General features: G+C 37.6%; 3 protein-coding genes across 5 annotated transcripts; 1 reads left to right on the forward strand and 2 right to left on the reverse strand.

Annotated features, from left to right (window-relative positions):
• Positions 1 to 1,494: 1,494 nt before the first annotated feature.
• On the reverse strand, positions 1,495 to 6,070 carry LOC107767486 (ABC transporter G family member 26-like). The gene is made up of 9 exons (XM_016586497.2): positions 5,596 to 6,070; positions 4,748 to 5,031; positions 4,457 to 4,612; positions 4,168 to 4,351; positions 3,653 to 3,931; positions 3,272 to 3,547; positions 2,907 to 3,191; positions 2,717 to 2,824; positions 1,495 to 1,872 (listed from the first exon to the last, which is right to left on the reverse strand). The coding sequence occupies exons 1-9, from the start codon at positions 5,809 to 5,811 to the stop codon at positions 1,603 to 1,605; spliced, it is 2,058 nt and encodes a 685-aa protein (XP_016441983.1). The 5' UTR covers positions 5,812 to 6,070; the 3' UTR covers positions 1,495 to 1,602.
• Positions 6,071 to 6,708: 638 nt separating this feature from the next.
• Positions 6,709 to 10,715, forward strand: LOC107767484 (uncharacterized). 2 transcript variants are annotated; one of them, XM_016586494.2, is made up of 6 exons: positions 6,709 to 7,034; positions 7,989 to 8,417; positions 8,636 to 8,700; positions 9,081 to 9,227; positions 9,814 to 10,038; positions 10,136 to 10,715. In XM_016586494.2, the coding sequence occupies exons 1-6, from the start codon at positions 6,711 to 6,713 to the stop codon at positions 10,407 to 10,409; spliced, it is 1,464 nt and encodes a 487-aa protein (XP_016441980.2). In that variant the 5' UTR covers positions 6,709 to 6,710; the 3' UTR covers positions 10,410 to 10,715. The 2 variants fall into 2 exon arrangements, with proteins under 2 accessions (XP_016441980.2, XP_016441979.1); XM_016586493.2 differs by having other exon boundaries at positions 6,714 to 7,034; positions 8,636 to 8,859.
• Positions 10,716 to 12,091: 1,376 nt separating this feature from the next.
• LOC107767485 (GBF-interacting protein 1-like) lies at positions 12,092 to 14,647 on the reverse strand. Of its 2 annotated transcripts, none has more exons than XM_016586495.2 (3): positions 13,652 to 13,861; positions 13,053 to 13,523; positions 12,092 to 12,784 (listed from the first exon to the last, which is right to left on the reverse strand). In XM_016586495.2, exons 1-3 carry the CDS (start codon positions 13,751 to 13,753, stop codon positions 12,476 to 12,478), a joined length of 882 nt encoding a protein of 293 aa, XP_016441981.1. In that variant the 5' UTR covers positions 13,754 to 13,861; the 3' UTR covers positions 12,092 to 12,475. The 2 variants fall into 2 exon arrangements, with proteins under 2 accessions (XP_016441981.1, XP_016441982.1); XM_016586496.2 differs by lacking the exon at positions 13,652 to 13,861 and adding an exon at positions 14,482 to 14,647 and having other exon boundaries at positions 12,093 to 12,784.
• Between the last annotated feature and the right edge of the window lie 1,437 nt (positions 14,648 to 16,084).

Here is a 16,084-nt window from a genome sequence, read left to right on the forward strand (position 1 = left end):
CAATTTTTCCATGTTTGGTTGACTTAAATGTTTTGAAAAATATTTTTCTTATTAACTCATTTTTCTCCGATTGGAGAAAGATGTTTTCTTTATCCAGAGAAGGAAAAACATTTTCCAAAACTCCTTCTCAACCTTCCTCACCCTCACCCACCCACCTAACCACACCTCTCTCTCCAAAAAGGTTTTTTTTTTCTTTCAAATTTCAGCTTTTTTTTTTCCGTCATCACCCACCCTACACCCCCGCAAAAAAAAAAAATACTTTTTTTTGTAATTTTAAATTTCTGTTTTTTCGTTTTTCTGCACCACCCACCCCACCCCACCACCCACACCACTGCCCCTCACCCTGCACACTTTTTTTTTTTGTAATTTTCAAATTTCTGTTTTTTCTGCACCACCCACCACCCACCCCCACCCGCACCCCTACTGCCCCCCACCCCGCACAATTTTTTTTTCTTTTTTTTGCAGTTTTAAAAGTTTAATGGTTCGGAAGTTTATGAAATTTGTGGGTTCGAAAGGTTGTTGATTCGAAAGTTTATGACTTCATGTTTATTGTATCTAAATTATTTATGAATACTCTTGAGAAGTTATTTTCCTTAATTTGCGTAACAAACACCGGAAAATGAATAAGATTACTACTTGTTTTCCAAGAAAATATTTTCTTAAAAAATATTTTTCACGGAAAATATTTTTCGTTATACCAAACACACCCCGAGTCATATCTATTTTTCCTTCTTGCAAAAGTAAAATATAACGCAGAAACAGTTTCATTTTTCTTTTTCATGCATCTTATGTAAAAATTAGAACTAAATTGAAAGGAGTTGTGTATACAATCTTATAATTATAGGGGTGTGAATGTGATTAAGCAGCAAAGTCATGGGACGATAATTAAGAGTAGCACACAGTTAGAACGTGGGATGTGGGGGAATGGGGGACCCACAATGAGGATGGCAGATGTAGACATGAAAACAACGAATTGTTCAACATGCACCTGTGACTTTGAATACTATTCCACTTGGACATTTATCCCCATTATATTTTTTAAAATAATTAATATCTTTTGAAGATATGTAATGCTAAATTTATTCATTGTGAATATTAGCTAAAGTCAAGATAAGACTTATATCAAAATTATGAAATTATCTATCCTGATTATAATTTCAGATTATTTTGGACTAAACGGCCCCTTACATTTACTTCTGTGTCATAGCAGTACACATAATAAAATCTATTGGGAAGAAATAAAGGTTTAATTATTTTTTTCTCGTGATATTGAAAATGTGGTAGGAGTAAAAGTTAAACAATATTTTAAAGGATTTAAAGCTAATCAATGTAGTTTTCCTGTTATAGCTTAATTAGAAGACAAAAGAATGGAATTATTTATGCTAGAAAGATGATTTAATTAAATGAGTCAACATTGACATTAGTAAAAGAGAACTCTCTTTCCTTCGCGGGAGGGGGAATTAGAAATGAAGTAAAGAAAAGATTGTGAAAATCAAAATGATTGCTTTCAAAAATTGAGAATTCAATTTCCCTATAGTCAATACCTAAGTGTGAATATCAAGAAATTAAGTTTCATCCACTAAAAACAAAGAAGTGTTAGTCTCAAAGATTACAAATATTGATTTTTCTGCGAAGGCAAAGGTAAGCTAAGAGGCGATAAGCAAGAGCCATTGCTATCAAAACCCAAACTTCTTTTAAGCCACCTTTTAAATTGACAGTGTCAAATGAAGGAGAACTCTGAAGAGTTCTGCAACCCCCTTTGCTTTCACAGTCATATAACTCATCTCCTGAGTATTGCACTTTCAACAGTAGCCTAAATCCATAGTACATGAATGATAAGTACTTTAGCCACCTCATGAATTTTGGTATATGCTGCAAAAAAATTACACACACCAAAAAATAAGTTGATCTTTCAGTCATTTGTATTTTTAATGTGACAAAAGAGATTATTTTTTGACTTCACTATTATAGTTGAGTAATGTTCAATTACTTTAATGTGACAGAAGATAGTTTTGTGACTTCATTTTTCTAGCGGATAAAAATTCAATGAACTCATGCTTGTACTTCTATTATTGTTGGGTGTGCGAACAAAGTACCAGATTGGTAGCTGAAAAGATTGAGAGCCTATATATAAGGTGTAAGGATCTCTTAATGGTGTGAGACCTTTTGGGAAAAATCACGCTGGCTTAGCCCAAAGCAGACAATATCACACCATGTTAAGCCTATCTTTGGGTTGTTTTAGATTATCAAGTTATCCCATTTGTTGACAAGTTTGACAGATTCTTGAGCAGAATGTTTCTCAATCCTTTGCTAGCAATCATATAGTAATAGTGATTTACTGTTCGCAAAATCATTTACCGAAGGAGACATGTTTTATTTTCTGAGCTTCATTTGTTATTGACATATGGTAGAAGTAATATCATCAATGTTAATACAAATTGCAAAGTGGCTTGAGGGGTTCAATAGTTATCCATAGTAGTTTGGTTTTGAGTAGCTTTTGTTTGTTTAGCTTGTTGGTTCTTTGAACTATGACTGATTGTTGGGACATGATGTCCAACAAGCAGTTTTTTGTGTACTGTACATATGTTTCAATTGGTAATAAAGTTTATTAGTTACCAAAAAAAAATATCATCAATTTTAATTGAGTAGGATTCTTGATTTTATCCTTTCTGACAATGAATAAGAATGTAATACTGCTATTTTGTAATTTGGATACCTGAACGTAGTAACCTCCAGTGAGAAGAAACAACATCAATATCAGGGAAGCGACCATCCCCGCCCTTCTAATACTCATAACTGCAGCTCCAAAAAGCTCTCCAGCTCCCTATCATCAAATAACAAATATATTTATCTTTCCCAAAAATGAGAACTTATTTGGTTAGCGAACTTAAAATGATTGGATTTACCTGGCTGGTTATTGCAATTAACAGTGTTGCACCCAATGTTAAAAAAAAGCATTGGACAGTTCTCTTGAATCCGGCCATGAAGTACAGAATACACATGAAACATGTCGGGTATAAAACATGCGCTACCATGTCACACAATGTGCTGCAGACATAGTAGACGCTTAATCTGTACATGTCTGCTTTCCTTTCCTTCACCAAATAGATCTTCTCAAACGGGAAAACATACACTGCTCCAAAAATTGATGAAGAAGTCCAGAATATACAGATGTAGAACATTAAACCAATCTGCAATGCAGGTTAAATTAAAGTAAACTTTCTTGAAGATACTATAACAAGGAGAGAAAAAATTGAATATTGGGATTTGCCTGATCACGAAGTTGAGCTTCAGTTGCAGTTGAGGATTTCCACCAAAGAAGTCCGAGCAATACTGCAACTCCAAGCGATTGAACTAACCTCAACTTGTCATAATAATCTCTACATCTCTCCTTATATGTTCGCTTTGACAGTATCCTGAATTGTTCCCACCAGGATATAGTCCAATCTTTCTTTACTTTAACGGCCACCTGAAGATGCTCTGGTGCCTTAGCTATTTGATGGTTCTCTTTTGGTTCCAACTGGATTTTGTACTTGTGTTGCAGATACTAATTATGTTCATAAATACAATTCTGTGAAAGTATGTCCAATAAAAAGCTTTCAAAGAAACTAAAGAAATGTAACATCAGAACAAGTACAAATTAGAATCTTACTCTAATTACAACCCTCTCTTGTTCAGATGAGCATTGAGGTGGATATAGATCATCAGGAATACTAATGTCGTTTACTTGTCCCGTTGCTAAATCCAGCAAGAACTCTGCTGGATTCATTGCAATTTCCGGGATGAAACCTAGAGATGAGAAGTACTCCATCGATTCCCTGGCCTTACCATAATAGACCGGATAACCTTCTGATATCAACAAGATTTTTTCAAACATGTGAAAAATCCTGCTTGAGGGCTGGTGAATTGTTGTTATGATTGTCTTTCCCATCTGACGAACAAAATAAATTAGTATTTGGCTAACTTAATCATAATGCAGAGCCTAATGGTGTTTTAAAAAATTTTCACCTTTGGCTATGGCTAAAACATGAAAAGAAATATATTAATATATAGAGGAGGGTACTATAACAAAATGAAATGACTATATGAATATATTGCAACAAATGAATCCATCTAAAAAGATGGAATTATGCAGCAAATCTGTGAAAGTATGGCTGAAGTGTTTACCTTAGCAAGTCCTTGAAGAATTTGAAGTAGTCTATTTGCGGAGGTAGAATCAAGGCCTGAAGTTGGTTCATCGAGCAAGAGGAGAGAAGGATCAACAAGGATTTCATGACCTATGCTAGCTCGTTTTCTTTCTCCCCCAGAAACACCTTTAACAAGTCCTCCACCTATTCTCGTGTGACGACATCTATGATTGTGAAATTCAGGAACGAACAGATGCAACAATCATGTTAATTTTCTTTTGGCAGAGTTGCAGTATGTATTGAAGTTCATGAAAAGGTACCTCACATACCTTTCCAGGCCTAATTCCTTAATAATAACTTCTGCTCTTTCATACTTCTGACGTCGACTCATCTTACTTGGAAGTCTTAAGAATGCAGCAAAAACTAAGGTTTCTTCAACAGTCAATTGCGGAAAAAGCACATCATCTTGTGTTACGAAACCCACCCTAGCATTAGTATACATCACAAATAGAAGTTAATACAAAATCATGTACATTGAAAGAAAAACTTGTACCTACTCCTGGTTTTAAGGCAACAAAATAAAAAGAGGCAAAAAGAAGTTATTGTTGGATAGGTAACACCTTCTTTTAAGAGCTGGATTATATGGAATGTCATTGTAAGTGACGGTGCCTTTGACATTTTCGTGCAGTCTTCCACCTAATATCTTTAATAAAGTTGTTTTCCCACTGCCGGAAGGCCCCATTAAGGCTAGAATTTGACCAGGACCAACGCTTCCTGTTATACCCTTGAGTATATGCTTGTAATTGTCATGCTCAAATTGGGAAGCTACCTTTGATACAACTGCCTTGACAGGATTGTTGGAGAAAGCTTGGTTAATCTTCACCTTGTACTCCACATTTGCAAACTGCATTTGTAACCACTCACATTAAAGAAGCCAAAACTCTTAAACTTACATCGTAAATTTAGTGATGGCAAATGAGGCAGGCGGGAGCAGAGCAGAGCGGGTGAAGCCTTGGTCCGCCGATCATGCCCTGCTCCGCCCTATTTAACATTTTTTCCTACTCTCAAAACCTGCCCGTTCCTCCCTGCTCTGCGCCGTTTAACCTTTTTTCCTACTTACAATCTGCCCCATTCTGTCCCGCCTCGCTTAAGTTTGCCTTTTATTCCTTTGGCATTTTTATATATCTCTTAATATAAGCACAAAATAAAACAGATAGTGAATAGAAATGTGTTGCATAAAATTCATATATAAAATCTTCAGGAACTAAAATTGTATTCTTCAAAAGGCAGTTCGGTGCATTAATCTCCCGCTATGTGCGGGATCCAGGAAAGGGCCGGACTACAAGGGTCTATTATACACTAAAAAAGATACTGAACTAGTGAATAAAAGCAGAACACTTAAGAAGCCCACAAATAATTGATAAATATTAATCTAAATGAGATAGTATTTGGTTGGAGCAAAATGTACCTTGAGAAATATGGGAAGGGGTTGATCATTATGAGTGATAGATGTATCATGGTCTACTTCTATATCAATTTCAGAGCAGCTTCTGTTTCTAAGATAAGCTTGAGACATGAACTCTATGTTATGGCCGAAACCATTGCTTCCAGCAATCTGCATGGCGCCAACAGTTGGAGGGGACAATGACAAATCCTCGATTTCATCTTGTGCTACTTGCTCCATTGTATCATGAAAATAGAAAAATTGAGAACTTTTTCAATGGTGTTTGACAAAGTTCATGGCTATTATATATTATATATGGTAGAGAAGCTGATCCAAACCAGAATTTTGCCTAAATCTTGAAACTTGTTGAAACACATACTTTCTATTTGAAAACTAGAAAACTTGTTGGTGCTCTTGATGCATCGTGTGATCTTTGAGGTTATTTTCTAGTTATGGCACAGCCTTGTTGCTCTGCACTTGAATTTATTTTTATACCCTATGTATACCACATATAATTTGAAAATAGTAACAAAATTAGACCTTTTAATGAATATCTAAAAACTCTAGGAAATGAATATCTCTAGAAAAATACAAAACATTTTACGATTAAGACAAATTACATAAAAGTAATAGAAATAAGCAGTACTGTGACTACTGTCAGAACAAAAATGGGGATTTCAATAAAATATTAAAGAGGAAAAAATTATTAAAACTATTTTAAATGAAAGAAAGTTTAAAAGGAACTATACTCCATTACTCTTGGGAAATAACTTGAAAAAGAAAATTACAGAGAGGAGATAGAAATACTTAAAAGTAGCGTATAGAGATAAGATATTATTCATTTATTCTAACTCAGGTAAGTTTCAATTTATGTAATCACTAAATTGAAACATGTGATTTTAAACGTCATAATATTTATATAGCTATAAAAATTTTAAAATTTACACTCTTAAATATCTAATGCTAATACTTATGTGGTTATAAAAAAAATTCATTACACGTCAAATAATAATTTTAAAGTGAAGTTGTATTTAAATATAAAAATATATCACTTTATTAAATTATTAATATAAAAAATTATGTCACATAAAATAAAATATAAATAATACTACTACTTAATAAAATGAACTTTATAGAGGATGTCAAATAAAAATGATCTGTATAAGCTATCCCCTCTAGCTCTAAAGGTCTGCAGAGACAAAATGGAAAAATCTCAAGAGATCCTACTCAACTCCATCGCCAACTCAGGGGTGACGATACCTCCCGGCATCTCATCGGTCAAAAATCTCACGCCGGAAACATTATTCTTTATCTCCTCCCAGTCATTGCACCTCATTGACCAAAATTTGTCCTTTACCTCTTCCTTGCCGGAGAACTCAGTGTCCGACCGCTTAAAGCTCTGCTCCGACCTTGCCTCGGCCTTCAAAACCCTAGGTTTCGTCGGTGACATCAGCTTCCACAAGGTTTTACTTACTACTACTGTTATATACCTCTCCATTTTCTTCTTCTTCTTCTTTTGATCTTATATCTAATACGCTGTCGTTTTGCTGGCATTTTGCACAATTAAGAACTGCTTTTTGCAAACGAACCCGAATTTGATAAGTATTTATAGTATTTTTGATGAGTTGGAATTTTTTATTTTTTATTTTTACTTCCAGAGATCTCAATGTTTATTCTGTTGAAGTTTTGTTTAATCTGTCAAATTATCTTCGTTCGTAGTAGGTGTTGCATCTAAGTGCGTCTTGTTAAAGGAATTAATTGATTTTGATATGCATTAGTGCTTGATCAGGCAGTGTTACCAAAATCCTTCTCTTTGCCGCTTATATGAAGCAATGCGAAACGAGGGGTTATCGCTTCCTAGGTGAAGAAATGTGCTTCCTTTAAATTGATGACTTCACAAAGTGAATTAAACCAAAAGTTATCTGTTCTTTAAATCTCAACTTAGAAGAGTTGGATTAATATTGACATTATTGTAGATTGGAGGTTGAAATTAGTTATGTTAATTACAATTTGACTAATATATTACGAAATTCATTTTTTAAAAATGACAATGGTGTCTGGGCCAACTTGCGAGCAACTCGACAATTCCACTAAGGTACCGGGTAACTCTGTCATCCAAGGTTTAGGTAAATGGAAAGAAATCACCTAGTATTTTTTGGCCTCCATTGGGATTTGAATTGGAGATGTCATGGTTCTCCTCCTATTTCATTGACCACTAGGCCACATTACTAAATTCATATATGTCTAGTTATCTTCTGTGATTGTGCGCTTCACTTCTCTATTTTCACTTCAAGCTCCAAGGACTTTGTCGTTTTCAGTTTTCACGCCGCTTTTAAAAATGCTGTGTTGCTATATGTGTCTGTTAGATTTGTCTACATTTGTGCTTAGAGCAAGCGTTATGTCTATTGCTTAGGCAGTTTCTTTATCCATCGGAAGAGGACTTGTACGAGTTGGTCCGATTCTTGGTTGGGAGGCTATCTGATGTTGAAGCTCGAAAAGATGCAGTTAGTGAATCTAAAAGACGCCTTAAGACTCCAGAAGAAAATGTTGATGATACAGGACCACTGCCACATAAGGAGCTTTTGGGAAGAGTGGGTGATCCATTGATGATGACACAAACACCAGAGTCGTCACAGCGATCTTATCTTACCACGAATAAGATGGATGAGTTTTATAATGGTGTTCATATACCTGGAGAAGGTAGAGTTGACTCCAGCGAGGAGATATCAGGCGGTGAGCAAGACGTCCTGGATTTGGTGGAAGGCGTGAGGAGTTCTTTGAGGGAAAATGAACATGATTCTGAATATGGACTGCAATCAACTTCGCCGTGCGTGAATTTGCCTCAGGTACTTAATAGTAGGTGGATTGCATCTGATCTTTAGTGAATTTTTGGTAGACCTTTTAGGCTTTGAGGTAGATAGGTCGATGTTAATGGAGCGGACAAGCTGACAATTTAGAATTGGAGCATATTTAGGGAACAGACAATGATATTTGATTTTGTGGTTAGGCTTTCAGAAAGACTCCAGCATGTTAACTTCTCTTATTATTTCATGCCATTCTGCAGATGAACTGCAAAACAGGAACTTTACAAGACCAAAAGGAAATGCTCGTGGAGAAGTCAGTCTCAGGGTCTGTCGAATTACATAAACTTCAAGAAAAGCTTGGTTTGTTGAGAGCAGCAGTTAATATGGCTTCTAATGAAAGTTGTCCCACTAACTTTTATGTGAATCAACTAAACGATCCGGTCGAACTGAAAATGGGCAAAATTGTCGAAATGGAGAGCCATTGGTAGTATAATGATCTGTCGCTTTATTAAGCATCCCTAGAACACCTAAAGAAAAATGAGTGGAACGATTCAGTCTCATGCATGTTCTAGAGTTCTAACATCATTTCTTATATTTCTTTTTTGAAACTTGGATAACTATCTCAACTGTAGTTCTGCTTACATATAAAAAAGTTTTTGCTGGTTACAGATGCAAGCTCGGGATAACTTCTAAAGTCTCTTGCAGGAATGATAAGAGAAAGGCCCTTGAGCAGGAAAAGAGTTATCTTGAGGAAACGTTAAAAGCAGCAGAGCCAGAGAGCTATTTAAAATATAAAAAGTTGGAAGAGATTGAGTTGGAGCTGGAGTTTATATTAGCTGAAAAGAAAAAAAGGTAGGTCATCATCAATTAAGTCATGCAGACTCTCCATCGCCTTTTAGATTACCTAGTTTGACTAGGAACAATATTGAGAGAAGAAATTGTGTTGTAGCCAATGAAAGAAGTAGCAGAAGAAATCATAGAATAGGAAACTCTATTTGTTTGATTTTGAATCGGTAAATGTATTAGAGGATAACAATTAATATGTGAAAAGTGGAATATTTAGTTGAAAATATGATACGGCATGATTAAGTTACTATACAACATTATTGGTTCTTATCGGTTGGATTCTTTGAGAATAGAATCTGTCGTTACTCATTAGAGGAAAGAGGCTAAATAGTGTGGGATAGAGGGATATTTGTCTATATATAAATCAGAGCTTTTTACGCGGCTTAAAGCCTTAACATCTTACTGCATGTAAACTGTCAAGAATCTATGACTGGAACAGACACTAACTGCATTGCAGATTGTCATGGTTTTGTGAGCCTTGAAAGCTGCTAGACTATATGGGTTACGAAGTTAACTCATTTATGTAAGTATGTTGAGAAATTGCATCAAGGTGGTAACTTTGTCTGGATGTTTGCTATCTGTCACTCTGCAGAGAGGAGGAACTTATTATACTCTCAGCAAAGGCCGAGAAGCGGCCCGAATTGGAACCTAGGAGTACCTACATTCAGCGTATTGAAGAGATCACAAAAAACAGCCAGAAGCAGGATGCTGACATAGAAAGAATCTTAAAAGAAACAAGGGAGCTTCAGTTGGAGAGCAACTCTATCCAAGAACGGCTTAATCGAACTCATGCAGTGGTGGATGAGATGGTGTTCAGGTACAATCTTTTGTTATGCTGGTGATTACAAAATTGGCTGTGTTAATGAGAATGTAGATTTCTCTAATAATGTAAATTGTCTATATTTTTTTACAAGGGAGGCAAAAAAGGACCAGGTAGGACGGCAAGCTTACAGGATACTTACTAGCATCCATGACAGCTTTGAACAAATAGCCGAAAATCTTCTTGCAACGGATAGAGCCCGAAGAGAAGTGGCTGATTATGAAGGCAAGCTTGCAACTATGGCGTCTCGGACCGTTGATATTGACAAGCTGAAAGCAGACCTTGATACCATCAGGAGGGAAAATGATCTTCTTGAAGCACGTCTGTCCGAGAATTTGTCCAAAGACTCGTCACAAAGTGTAGGGTAGAACGGCCGAAGTTGATTGATTATTTAAGATGAAAAGCTTGAATGTTGGGAACTCTTTTGTCGCATTTTTTGAACTGTGACACCACACGCACACAGTGATTGAGTGATGATTATAAGGCTCCCCATTTGACGATATTGAGACTTGCTCTACATGTTCGCACCCGAGTAACTATAGTTGACGTTGCCTGTAATCATGAGCCTAAAAGCAAACGTGAGGTTGCTTCCACATTCTGAAATGTGGGGGTCTGCTCTTCTTTATTTTTCATTCAAATAATGAGAAGCCTGACTAAGGTTTTACCATTTTAAACACAGGTCCATGCTACTTTTTGATTCTTTTTTCTAAGCGAAATATTTTAAATTGTTGGACATGATAGTACACTACTCTTGAACATTACAGGCATTCTTCAAATAGTGACCCAATACATTTCAGAAAATAAGATTGAGTTGATACGACCATTCCCTTTATTATAGTTTAACTGAGTGGATGGAAGCAGCCAAGAAGGGAAGTTTTTAAATACCAAATCCCCACCTCACTCGAGGAGACTGAGATCTGGGATAATTTGGTTGCTCACTCACTACTTTAACGAGTTCTTGATACTGTGGCTGAGTTGCCTTCTGCTCCTTAAACCTTCAAATTTCTATTAAAAGTGGAAAAAAACTATTTCTCTTTTAAGAATTTAATTACAAAAAATTTAAGTTCTACTCGCTGAGAGTGTAAGTATTGGATTGAAATGGATAGGAGTCGAATGGTTATGGAGAATTCATAAAACCTGGTTGTAGCAGATTAATTACCTATTTCCAGGTTACAAATTAGACAACACGTTGGTTTTAAGTACTCTTGAACTGATAATTAAAAAAATCCTTATACCCTTCAGTAAGTAGCACTTAAATTCTTTGAATGCCCCCTGTAGCTCAGTCAGAGTGCTATATTATGGGATATAGAATAGTCGAGTGCGCTACTGGTAACTTTTGCTTCGCAAACAATTGCATGGCTTTAATATATAACCTACTCTTAGGTGGCAGAGGCGTCCTTTTCTACACTGTTTTATTATCTTTAACTTCTACAACTGTTCTCACAACTATCAATCATGAGTTTCAAATCCTTCGCATTCCAAGTGGTTCTTGTCATCACAATGAGTATTTTGTGTTAAAAATTCTCCCTTTTGTGGTATGGCCTTTCACCTTTGGTTGGGAAATCACAGTGTTACTGTGGTGCCATTGCAGCTATTGGCGATTTTATAATGAATTGCTGTAAATATTTCATGCAAGCTGTGATCTCACGCGTTGTTCTAGGACAACTCAAGTATATCTTAAGTATATGTGGTGCCATTGCCGCTATTGGTGGAATATCAGCTTACACATACCTTAACCTGAAAGAAGCAAAAGGAAAGGCAAGCAACAATTTCCACAGCACAGTTTATCTCCTTCAAAACTCAGGAGTACAGAAGATGACAACACAAAAGAATCAATTTCTGGATGCAAGATGTTGCAACATATCAGCAGCTAATTTTGTCTTTGTTAATTGCATAAAAGGATCTTATTCATTAAACACACAAAGTTGGTGAAAATTAGTTCGCATGCACATTACCATTTTGTTGGAAAGAAAAATCAACACATCCAAGAAGGATCAAATACCACCACGAGTAAATTGGAGAGAGGAGAAAGGGGAATAGCGGATATGTGTTATCTTTATAGTGACAGAGGCGCAAATGTCAAGCGTTTCAAGATGTAATAGTATCTGTCTAGTCAAAATTTGATATACAAGCTAGAAGGGGTAATGGAAACAATTAAGATATTTCACCTGCTCCACTCATACTTCAAAAAACCTCATTCAGTCTCAAGAAGATTAGGGAATTGAGGAAAGCTAACTGCTAACTATCAAAAGCAAGAAACCCTGTTTTAGCTCCAAAGGTTAAAAATTCTACATTCCAACGTGATCTCACTGAGAGTGCCTAGTTCCAGCCACATCTTATATACACTTGGAAGAGGATGGCTTTGATCTATCAGTGATGTCTATATTGCATACTTAAGTGATGCAAACAGAAAGTGTAGTTATGGTCTTTATTCTTAGAGGTTTTCTCTGTTCAACAATTTGTTGTTCCAATGAATATTTGCTTGAGGTTGTTGACAAGCACCAGATGTAGGAAGGTCAGATTCAACTGATCTGGTAACAGTTTGAGGTTGCTGGGCCAGGGGCTGAACATTTGATGGTACAGCTATTGTCAGAGATGGATTAATTCCAGGAAAAGAACTATTAGCAGAATGTGCTGGTGCAAAACCAACTTGCTGGTCCTGAGGGAAGTTGTAAAAGTAATTAGCCTGCAGCATTGATAGATCACGTCCAGTTGCCGAGGTCCTGAAATGGGAATCTTCATTCTGCATGCACAAAAGATCAGGTGATATCTCCGTATCAGAATTGGACATAAACCGGTATATGCTTTATGATAGATTCACATAATATGCCACATTTAAATCAAACAAGGATATGAGCTTGTAAAATAACAAATTTGAAACTCAAGCATGACGGTAAAAGTACAAGAATCATGAAGAGTTTGCTACTGAAGTAGGAAGGAATAGAAAGGAGATGGCTCCGTTGCATACTCAAATTAGTTAGAAAAGGAAAAAGGAAAAAAGAAACACAAACCTGTTTTTGCGTGGAGTAAACATTCTTTTCTTTCAGCTCAGATGCACTGAGATCTTCATTGCTAGCTGAACAAACAGGAGCTGTAGTTGCACTGTATGAGACAGTTGAGGACCCATATGAACTGTAGCTAGTAGGAACGCCGAAGTGGTTCAAGTTTCCAGCAATAGCTGCTGGTTTGTACAGAGACGGAAGAGGTAGTTTGACACCAGCAGCATTAACTGATGGTGACATATAAAAGTTGGCAGCAGAAGGTTGCTGAGGGAAGCCACTCGGGCCCAGAAACTGGTGAGCACTCTGTGGCATGTAAAGATGGGGAATGTAAGGGTTATACGGAATATAATTAGGAGGAAATGGTTGCCGGACTAAAGGAAACAAGTGCGGAGGCACGGTGACAGAACTCTGCCCAAGGCCTATGGGTTGAGCCACAGATGAATTAGAGCTCGACATTGAAGGAGCTTGAGAATTCCCACCCTGCAGCAGCCAATGGATATATAAAAACTTAGTCAGACCAAAAATAGCAGACACAAAAAGAGAAGAGATAGAGTGGTGTGGGGAGGGAAGGAAGATAAGGATTTCACTAATTATTGAACATTCCAAACCTCCAAAGGAACTATGGAAATGAACAGCTGACAAGCGCCAAAAGGCACCAAATAAGACGCATAATTTATGTCAAATAGCTTTATTATCAAGCAGAGAAACATTCTTCTACAAGTAAGGTCACAAGAATCTCCAGCAAAATAACTTTCCTAGCAGAAGCAGGGAAAACATTTTCCAAAATTTTCTTTCAAACTTCCCCAACCCCACCCACCCCCAAATCGACACCCTCGCCACCCCTAGACCCCCGACCTCACCTTACTAGGGTCGGGTCTGAGCACGACCCCTATCCCAACCCCCTAACCCCACATTGACCAGAACTTTGACCCATATCCTGACCCTCGACCCTAAGCATGAGCCCAACTTCGACCCTAATACTCGACCCGACTGCAAACCCCAACCTTGGACCCGACCTAGAACCTCGAACCCGACTTAGATCCCTCCTCCCATCCTCAATCCCGACCCCCAACCCTGACCCCTGATTCAGGACCCAATCCCAACCTCAAAACCCATCTTCGAATCCCGATCCAACCTCGACCCCAGACCTGGACCCCAACGCCGCGCTCCCCCCTTCCTCACCCCTCAACCATTTCGTCTCCCATAATGTTTATCTAAATAATATATTTTTCAAAAATTATTTTTTGCTAGCTAACCAAACACCAGAAAATAAGTAAGAAAATCACTTATTTCCAAAATAATATTTTCCAGGAAATCATTTTTAGTGGAAAACATTTCCTTCATACCAAATACGCCCTTAATGTATTTAAGAATTTTACGTTCATATCCATCTCTGTTGGTATAAAAGAAAGCATCGGCTGCATATTAAGTGTCTTACCCTGGACATACACAAGTATAGTTGTTTAAGTTAATTGTTGTCCAACACAAAATGAAGCACCACCACTCCAGAGATGATGTCTACTCTGACTAGTCATGGTCCAGATCAGATCTTGTAGAATGAAAAACTAAATAAACAACTAATCTGCAAGTGAACCGACAAGTTATGCCAAATTTGTTCTACTCTTAAAGTAGTCATGTTTACCCGAAAAATCGGATAAAGTTGAATTTATGTATGGTTCTAAGGGCAAGTAGATTCCTCTGATATGAAAATAACAATGTATGTATTTATGATGCAAAAATAGAAGATGATGAACAAAGACACTAGGTGAGCTTTAGAAAGATAAACACAATGAATTCTTAATCCCCCTTTCAGAAGTGACTTCTATTACAAACTCTCCTGGCCTTTATAGCCAAGGATTGCTACTTTATCTATAGCAACATGATGGAATAAAAAATTACTAGTGGAGGACCCATGATGGTATGTCTCCTCCTTAATTCCCGCAGAGATTCTCTCCTTTGGTGCGGTTGTAACAGCTTTTGTCTGTGAGCTCGATACCGACTCGAGCTCGGTACAGGATCAGAACCTCGGCCTTGATTTCGAGCTAGGTGATCACTTTTGGGCATCGATGTTTGGGACCTGTATCGACCGATGTTACCTCGGTCGGTTCGAACGCCCGGGCTCGACGCCCCCCATCTCGGAATTCGCTCGGGGTCTCCGTGAAGGTACCCCTCGATTGAAAACGCCGTCCTCGATCGATCTTCACGATCGATGATCGATTTTAACCGTACACAGATAACCCCCTCATTTCTCGGAAAGGAGATGATGAGGAACGATGTGATTTCCCTAAGGTTCGATTGAATTGACAATGACGTGCGCGATAGCTGTCCCATCGATTTTGTTTTATTGAGGCATTTAATGCTCGCCAGTCGGTGGTCGGCCACCGCTAGGCTAATCGCCATGCCTTATAAATGATTTTCGCATACAATGTTTCCCACTTCTGTGCTTCCTCTTTTCCCAAATTCTCTCTCATTAGTTTCTCTTATTTCGTCGTTTTGGTGTCGTTTGTACCAGAGTTTTGGTGTCGTTCCCTCTTTCACCTTTCTTTGTGACTTTTCTTCTCGTATCAATGGCTAAAACTTCAAAAATCGTACCTCTCAAGGAGAAAGCTTCTTGCTCACGGCCGTGTGACGATAAGGCGCCGACCGAGCCGTCCGTTCAAGATTATATTCCCGGCCCGTGTATTTTAAAGGCTGATTTTAAAGTGGAGAATCCTTCGTCCGTTCTGGGTCGGTGTGAGCATGTATCGATGTATATGTGCTCTATACCGGAGGTTAACCTCGAGGCCGTCAGGAAAGATTGTGGCTGGGGTTCTGAGGTTGTGATACAAATCCCCTCCTCCGATGAGAGCGTCACTACCTATGTGGAGGGATTTCTGAGTATTTACACCTACCCCTTCACGTTGGGAGCTGTCGATCCTGTGATTTTTGATTTTTGCAGGAGATATCAGGTCACCCTCGGCCAAATTCATCCTTCCTTATGGCGTATAGTCATCTTATTGCGTTTCTTCTCTGTCAAAGCCGGAGGGTTGGATTTTTCTCTG

The sequence above is a fragment of the Nicotiana tabacum genome, chromosome 2, assembly GCF_000715075.1.
Source record: "Nicotiana tabacum cultivar K326 chromosome 2, ASM71507v2, whole genome shotgun sequence".
Classification (NCBI taxonomy): Eukaryota; Viridiplantae; Streptophyta; class Magnoliopsida; order Solanales; family Solanaceae; genus Nicotiana; species Nicotiana tabacum.